This window comes from Ranitomeya variabilis, chromosome 1, assembly GCF_051348905.1.
Source record: "Ranitomeya variabilis isolate aRanVar5 chromosome 1, aRanVar5.hap1, whole genome shotgun sequence".
NCBI classification, from domain to species: domain Eukaryota; kingdom Metazoa; phylum Chordata; class Amphibia; order Anura; family Dendrobatidae; genus Ranitomeya; species Ranitomeya variabilis.
In genome coordinates, this window is record NC_135232.1 from 162924689 (window position 1) to 162933984 (window position 9296).

Consider the following 9296-nt stretch of genomic DNA (forward strand, 5'->3'; position numbering starts at 1 on the left):
AAAATACAAGTACATACGCATTATGCTATATTGGATATTTCACAAGTTTATATTCACATTGATAATAAATAAATAGTTATTCGCTCTCCCTATGCAATAAAGTGGGGTATACTAAATATTGTGATATTATAAGGGGGTCTTTATCTGTTAGTGAGAAAGAAACAGTAATTCTGATAATAAAAGGTGTTTTTTTTTATATCCATGACTCCAGTGTTATTCAGAGTGATGCATAAAAACTCCAGCGTAGGAGTGTGGGCGTATGAAGGTGTATATATACATGGATTCAGCATGGCAAATGGCAGACCTGTTCAAGACCTCACGACATGGGTGAGATATGGACTTCATCTGCTGTGCCTCAAATATGTCTTTTAGGCATAAAGTGGCCATATATAATGTCATTTCCTCTTTCCACAGATTTTCTCAACATCACTTTCATGTGCAGTTTGGTGCTTGGAGTATCCATGGTGCTGTCCAGCCATCCGGTCTCTAAAAGAAATAATCCAAACTGCTCAGTACTATATATAAGAAACATTTCTAAAAATATTGCCAAGGAGCTGAGAAGTGTAAGTTTACAAACAAGTATACTGCCATTTTTTCTAAAAACGTGTAACTATACAGAATTCATAAGTAGAGACATATGACATATGGATTCCCACCTTGTAGTCTTTCTATGTAATGATATATTTGTATATAGGGTATTACTGGTAGTCATCAAATAGTATAAGAATATTATATCTGCATGTATGGCATTCGGGATGATCATATTATACAACAGTATAATATTCAGATTCATGTACGGTATTGGTCATCACATTACATAACAATGATATTTGTATTGCTAGGTGTTGATAATCATACTGTACAAAAATAATATATTATTTACATGGTATTGGTCATGGTCATCATACTAAAAATGAAAACTACATGTAGACATGGTTTGGAGATAATCATATTATTAGATGAGGAAAAATGCTCCTCTTTATGTATGCATGGTAATGGTGATACTATTACTTATTGGATATATATGTAACATTGAAAATTCAAAATATCTATTTTACAGTGAATATAAATGTTAAAAATTACAGAAAAAATCTGTATATGTTGAATTATAATTGAAATTCTCTCTTTATTGTATAGGGTCTTGAAAATTGCACTGAATTTTTAAATGAGAACTACAATATTACAATAGGAAATATGGTAGGCATAACATGCTTCTTGTAATGTGTCTATTTGTTGCATTATTTTTACATTTTATATTTTTTATTTTTATATTATAAGTCTGCAGTTACTCTGTGTGAATGCAGACTTATGAATCCCCCCGGGGCGTGCACTGTGCGTTGCGGGGATTCACCGGTTTCTGAGCCTGGACTGGAGGGTATATATGAGTTATACATACTCCTGACTACAGTCCATCCAGTGGGCACAGCCTTGCTCCACTTGTATGGAGAGAGGCGGCACCATCTAGTGAGATACGTCCACTGGACTCCAGTGTCACTAGTGGGGCGCAGCCTTGCTCAATACAAGTGCATGGAGTGAGGTCGCACCCATTAGTCAGGTTCTGGCCAGGAGTATGTACAGGTCCTTCTCAAAAAATTAGCATATAGTGTTAAATTTCATTATTTACCATAATGTAATGATTACAATTAAACTTTCATATATTATAGATTCATTATCCACCAACTGAAATTTGTCAGGTCTTTTATTGTTTTAATACTGATGATTTTGGCATACAACTCCTGATAACCCAAAAAACCTGTCTCAATAAATTAGCATATTTCACCCGTCCAATCAAATAAAAGTGTTTTTTAATAACAAACAAAAAAACCATCAAATAATAATGTTCAGTTATGCACTCAATACTTGGTCGGGAATCCTTTGGCAGAAATGACTGCTTCAATGCGGCATGGCATGGAGGCAATCAGCCTGTGACACTGCTGAGATGTTATGGAGGCCCAGGATGCTTCAATAGCGGCCTTAAGCTCATCCAGAGTGTTGGGTCTTGCGTCTCTCAACTTTCTCTTCACAATATCCCACAGATTCTCTATGGGGTTCAGGTCAGGAGAGTTGGCAGGCCAATTGAGCACAGTAATACCATGGTCAGTAAACCATTTACCAGTGGTTTTGGCACTGTGAGCAGGTGCCAGGTCGTGCTGAAAAATGAAATCTTCATCTCCATAAAGCATTGACCCTGCCCTTGATGAAACACAGTGGACCAACACCAGCAGCTGACATGGCACCCCACACCATCACTGACTGTGGGTACTTGACACTGGACTTCAGGCATTTTGGCATTTCCTTCTCCCCAGTCTTCCTCCAGACTCTGGCACCTTGATTTCCGAATGACATGCAAAATTTGCTTTCATCAGAAAAAAGTACTTGGGACCACTTAGCAACAGTCCAGTGCTGCTTCTCTGTAGCCCAGGTCAGGCGCTTCTGCCGCTGTTTATGGTTCAAAAGTGGCTTTACCTGGGGAATGCGGCACCTGTAGCCCATTTCCTGCACACGCCTGTGCACGGTGGCTCTGGATGTTTCCACACCAGACTCAGTCCACTGCTTCCTCAGGTTCCCCAAGGTCTGGAATCGGTCCTTCTCCACAATCTTCCTCAGGGTCCGGTCACCTCTTCTCGTTGTACAGCGTTTTCTGCCACATTGTTTCCTTCCAACAGACTTACCATTGAGGTGCCTTGATACAGCACTCTGGGAACAGCCTATTTGTTGAGAAATTTCTTTCTGGGTCTTACCCTCTTGCTTGAGGGTGTCAATGATGGCCTTCTTGACATCTGTCAGGTCGCTAGTCTTACCCATGATGGGGGTTTTGAGTAATGAACCAGGCAGGGAGTTTTTAAAAGCCTCAGGTATCTTTTGCATGTGTTTAGAGTTAATTAGTTGATTCAGAAGATTAGGGTAATAGGTCGTTTAGAGAACCTTTTCTTGATATGCTAATTTATTGAGACAGGTTTTTTGGGTTATCAGGAGTTGTAGGCCAAAATCATCAGTATTAAAACAATAAAAGACCTGACAAATTTCAGTTGGTGGATAATGAATCTATAATATATGAAAGTTTAATTGTAATCATTACATTATGGTAAATAATGAAATTTAACACTATATGCTAATTTTTTGAGAAGGACCTGTATATAACACACACATCACCATTTATTGCTCAGAAGTCAGTGAATCCTCACACAGCACAGTGACTGCAGACTTATTGATTTGGACCGGACAACGCCTTTAGCTAAAATAATGCAATGGACAACCCCTTTAAGCTTTTTAATTTAGTTGTGTCCTGTTCTATTATTGTTATTTAGAGTTGTACATTTTTGCTTTACTTTAATCTAGACTCATGTCAACAACACACATGGATTCCAGAAGTTGGATCCTTCCACCATTGATGTAAGTCACAATTTTTGTTCTTAAAAAATCTAAAAGTTCCAGAACATTGTTAATAGACTGTAAAATGTTACATGGGTTTAAAAAAAAAGAAATGTATAAATAAGATATTTGTTTGCTGTCAGTGGATGAACATGTCACATCAGTGAGATTTGTGCAGATCATCACTTAGCTTGGATCCAGTTACTTCAAAGTCTCAGCTGAGAGCAACAATGGATTTGCAGCCAGTCAATTTAAACAATAGCGTTTTTATTTATTTTTATCGACAGCAAACAAATGTCTTTAGATGCTGAGAGATTGAACGAGTATGTTAGAAAGTTATAGAACTTTTTATTTTACAGTGATTGGACTTGCTGAAAACTGTAAAATACATTTATAGGGCATCTGCCATGTCTGATAACGCTATTAACCTGCAGATATAAAGTTAGTCTGCAGGTTAATACCATTATGAAGGGGTCCAGCCACAGTACTGAAAAGTGCAGCAACGGGGAGAAAATTAACTTTATTTTTCCAGGGAGCAATCGACTTTCAGTCATGCAGGCGTACCAGGAGCAAGCACTGAGAGCGTCAGCTGAAAACACACCCGGCTCTGACTGACAGCCGACTATACACTGATACATTGCAGTTTTCAGGTTATGAGGACATGGAAGCTCCTAATGATCCAATAGGATCAAAAGAAAGGAAAGATGCAATGTGAAATTTACTAAAGATATGGTAGATGTCCTATCACTAGATAATGAACATGCATATCCGCAGCAGAATGACATGGAATTAAATGGTCATTCTCATTATCTTCACGAGTGCACCATTCCCCTACCTGTGGGATCCTTGCTTGCTGTTGGATAAGTGCACCCCTAATGATTGACAGTTGGGGTCAGTGGCATGGTTGAGCTATTGGCCTAAACTGTGGGCTTTGCAATACTGCTATGCATCAGAGGAGTGCAGGGGATGCAGCCATCCTGCTAGCTTGAGAGCAGTCCTTGCAAACTGAATAGCAAGCCTAGGAAAGTGGCCACCTCTGATAGACTGCAGAGCTGGCCATTAACCTAGGCAACAAGAAGGAAACCAAAGCTAAATAAAACTCCCTTTATTATTGAAAAAGGAGACTTTTAACAAGATTCAGATTGCAAGGTTGTTTGTTTTTTGAAGAATTTTACAATTTCACCTATTTATGATGAGAAATCTCTTTTACCAATGAATTTCTGCAGGTTCACACCTGTACCTATTTCCTTACTTTGAAATATTGCACTCTACAATTTTTTCTACACTTCAGTGCTCACAGGTCCTGGTCAGCATCTTTCACCATGCACAGAAAATGCAGCCGATCGTTCCCGTGAATAGTACAATCCGCCTTGTGAAACACTGCATCACACGCCATAGCGGGGTGAGTTACTAACATGATAAACGAGACATCGCTGGGTATCTGAAAAATTGTTTTTAAGCTACAAAGCCAGATCTACTGACAAAAACACAAAATACTCTATTCTCCTGTATGTTTTACTTCTCCTATACGCTTTGCTATGTACTTCACCAGCTATTTCGCCATAACTATTGGTTGGCTAATGGGTATTCCTAATCTAACTATATGCTCACTAATTTACTGGTATTTATAGCAATACTACTGGTACTGTATACAGTTTCATTACTTTAAGCATGCCCTAAACTATTCAAAGGGGATGGCAGAACAATTATCACATCTAATGTATAGATATTAAAACTGAATGATAGCTGCAATTTATATGTTAAAAAAATAATCTAGTGGAGAGTTCTGACATTTACTTATATGATATGGCGCCATATTGTGCCGAAAGAGCTGAGTGCTACTGGTCGCCCATGCTCAGTCACTGTTCCCCACGGCCTCTGCAAAGTGATCCCATTACATAAAAAGCAGCCAAAAGAAATAGCTACTTCTTGCTATTTCTGAGGATCACTATGCCGAGACCTAAGGAGACAGACTGAGCATGTGCGTCCAACAGCATTCATTATGGATAGTTGTGAATACCGCAATACATTTTGAACACGAGGTGGCGCCATACTATGTAAGAAACTGGTATAACTGCTCAATAGATAAGTTGTGATATTTATTTTTATGATCTAGAAAGAGAATGTAATGGTGGACGATCCCCTTTAATGTTATGAATCTGTGATTCTAGGGAAATGTAGATAGATAAATCTCACATAGATAGACAGAAAAATAGATAGCAAGATAGATAGATAGAATCCATTGCATGATTATTATGTAACAATTTCCTCTTTGTTACAGGATACTATGCATCAAAGTAAAAAAAGGCGCAGACGTAGAAGGGTAAGCACTCTCTATTATCTATTGTAAGACTAAGTGTGCAATGACCATTAAAAGAACATTTCACTGCTATAAGAATGATAACCTATCCTTAGTATAGGTCATGATTATATCAGATCAGTGGGGTCCGAGACATATTGAAAATAAGAGCTGATCGGGAGTATCTGGCAGTGACCACTAAACAGTTGACAGAGCTGTGGTGGGTGGCGGACCCCCACCAATATTAGGCATTTTTCATCAATAGCAGTGAAAAGGTCATCAATAACATTGTAGTGAAAACCCCTTTAATAAGCAATGAAAATGTTAAGGCAGATGGGGTGGAAGCATGTTATCTATAAAATAACAGCTATAAACTTAATTCTAGGCCTGCAATATTTCAATTTACAATTTTACTATTTTGGATAATTTGTAGACTAAAAAAAACATAAATTTTAATGTATAATTCTGTGTCTTTGTACATAATATAGAATTAGCATTACTTGTATATTAATTTGCTATTATTTATATTTTTTTTATAGAATCTTTTTAACAAAGATCTGTGTCTTCAAATGCTGGGTCTTCGTCAACTGTGGATGATTTATAGAGCACATTATAATCTCAAGGATGATGTCCTTTGCAATCATACAAAGACTGAATGATGCGCTCGTTAGATGTTTATGTGATGTTCATAGTACTGTACACAATGCGGGAGATTTATCAGAACTAATGGAGCAGTAGCTCATAGCAGCCAATCACAATCTGGCTCTCATTCTTAGTGCTCATGCAAACGGCCGTGGTTTTGGTCTGAGCGCGATCCATCAAAACATTGAGTCACACTCGGAGCAATGTTATTCAATGGGGCCAGTCTCACACGTCCAGATAATTCAAGTACCGGAAAAATCGGTACCGGAGTTATCTGAGGACCACACGGACCGTGCAGGAGACAGCGCTAGATTTAAGTACTGTAGCGCTGTTTCTCCTGCGGCGGTATGAGCAAATGGAGGAGAGTGCACACTGTTCTCCGTGTGCACGTGTGCGGGACGCTTTGCAGACCGTGCTGCCGGAGAAACGTAGACATGTCTCCGTGTTTTGCACATGGATACACGGTCCGCAAAAAATTACTGACATGTGCAGAGACACATTGATTTTAATGTGTCTACGTGTGTCAGTGTCTCCGGTACGTGAGAAAACTGTCACCACACGTACCGGAGCCACTGACGTGTGAAACAGGCCTTAGGCCATGTACAAGTCCACTTTTATGTTTGGTCCAAGGAAAAAAATTGCAGCATGCACAATTTGCCTTCTATAATAATCAGATGACACTCACCCATTCATGTCGATGGGTCCATGGAAAACATTGGACCGCACTCAGATGACATCTGACTGTAGTCCGATTTTCATGAACAGACTGAATGGATAAGATGGAGAAACTATATATTTTTTTCAATTCTCCACAACCGAGAAAATTTGGATCACACTCTGATTAGAGTTTGATCAGAGTCTGATTAGCATAATCACCCTAATTTTGTCAGATGGAGTGCATTCAGTCATGTGACACTAGCTTTAAGATTTTATATTTTTTAATTAAAAGCTGACACATGATTGGCTGATATGGCTAATTGCTCTGCTTCCCCTTACACTACTTTTGATAACTCTCCTCTTTTGCGTACAGGGCTGTATTAATAGTCTCTACCCTTCCATTAGCATTATTATTACAATTCTCATTTTTAGACCTGCTTATCAATTTAATGGTATAGTCACATGGAGTTTTCTCATCTAAATTTTTTTAACAAAAGACAAAAAAAATTCATGTAAAAACATTCAATTCTTTTAATTCGGTTTTGTACCAGGGTTGTATTTTTTTTTTCTTGCCCACACACATTTTGCAGCAAGTTATCATAGTACTAATATGTCCTTTAGTAAGTGTGTGTTTTTAATTCTTATCTTGAATGAAAGAAAATAATCTTCACATAAAAATTCTCTTGGGAAGGGAAAGGCTGTATCAGCCTCAGCAATTAGACAACAGTAGAGGTTCTACATCACTAATAAATATAAGTCACATGGATTGTAACTTATATAAAAAAAACTAAGTAGAATACTATATATATATATATATATATATATATAGATAGATAGATAGATAGATATATAGATAATATCTATAATATATTTTAGATAGTAGCTTTCTATGCAGAGCTGACAAGCTATTATGAGACTTCTGTGATGTTAGTGTACTTTGTGCTAGTATTTTTATTCCTGGTGGAGGTATACCCTAAGGAGATTTCATATATTTACTATAACCCTATTTTATGGGATAATCAGGTAGCTATAAAGCCTCATCATTGCTGGATTTAAGGGAATTTACTGCAAACAACCACAAATGTAGCAGAACTAAATTTGTCACTACACTGTTTTAATTTTTAATACAGTGGGAAAACCTACTAAAGTCAGTCATACACTTGAGAGCGATGGCTCCACCTTCTTGACTCCACTTCATGCATGCATACCCGGCTGAGCGCACATGTGTATTAGGTTGGGCATGAGTGAATAAGCCAAATATTATACCCCGATAGCAGAAAAAATAAAAAATATACCAGCTCACCTGTCGGCATGTGTTGTGGGGACGCACGGATATTGTGTAGTCATCACGTGAGCAAAGTAATCCAGCAAAAAAAAACAGCTTCCAAAAATTTACAAATTTATTAAGAATAAAATGCAAAGGACAGTCCAATAAATTACATAGTAGTGAGTAGCAAGCAACGCGTTTCGAACAATGGTATGTTCTTTCTCTTTTCTTTCTCTTTTCTTTGAGAAAGAACATACCATTGTTCGAAACGCGTTGCTTGCTACTCACTACTATGTAATTTATCGGACTGGACTTTGCATTTTATTCTTAATAAATTTGTAAATTTTTGGAAGCTGGATTTTTTTGCTGGATTATTATACCCCGATGGTAGAAGGTTACCTACCTGTGGAAAAAAGCATTGGGTGTGTTAAAATCCAACATGCCCAATCATTCACTCCTCAGATACTTGGGAGATTTCTATACACAAGACAAGAGCAGACAATCTTAATCACAAATGAATAGCGAGCTTTAAGGAGGATTAGGGTATGTACACACATTATTTGCTGCGTTTTTGTCTTCTCTTTTCCATGCAGTTTTGTCACAAAAACTGAGGGATTTCCTAGTATAACCAAAGTGAATGAGCTTCCTGATCTCTCATGCACACATTGCTTATTTTGTCCTTGCAGATTTTAAGCAGTTTCACACCTGAAGCTTGTCAATTATTTCTGCAGTTTTTAACTTATTTTAATTAATGGGAAAGAAACGCATCAAAAATGAATGCAAGAAAATTGTAAAAAAAAACACCGCAAAAAAGCAGGTTTATGCTGTGTTTTTCCTGCCAACACTTCAGTATTTGCAGCAGAAATGTTTTCAGCAAATACTTAACGTGTGCACACCTTTTTTACCTCAGTATTTGTAAGCCAAACCATTCCTGGTTTTGGCATACAAATACTGAGGTAAAATAATGACCAAATACTGAACGTGGCATGAGAGGAAAAGCATCATAGGAACACATACACCACTTCTGTATTTTTCACCCATTCTTGGTTTTGGCACAAA

General features: G+C 37.7%; 1 protein-coding gene across 1 annotated transcript; it reads left to right on the forward strand.

The window, feature by feature from the left end:
• Positions 1-323: 323 nt before the first annotated feature.
• LOC143793797 (uncharacterized) lies at positions 324-6668 on the forward strand. The gene is made up of 6 exons (XM_077280779.1): positions 324-563; positions 1138-1197; positions 3340-3393; positions 4664-4774; positions 5654-5695; positions 6211-6668. Exons 1-6 carry the CDS (start codon positions 324-326, stop codon positions 6328-6330), a joined length of 627 nt encoding a protein of 208 aa, XP_077136894.1. The 3' UTR covers positions 6331-6668.
• The last annotated feature ends 2628 nt before the right edge of the window (positions 6669-9296 follow it).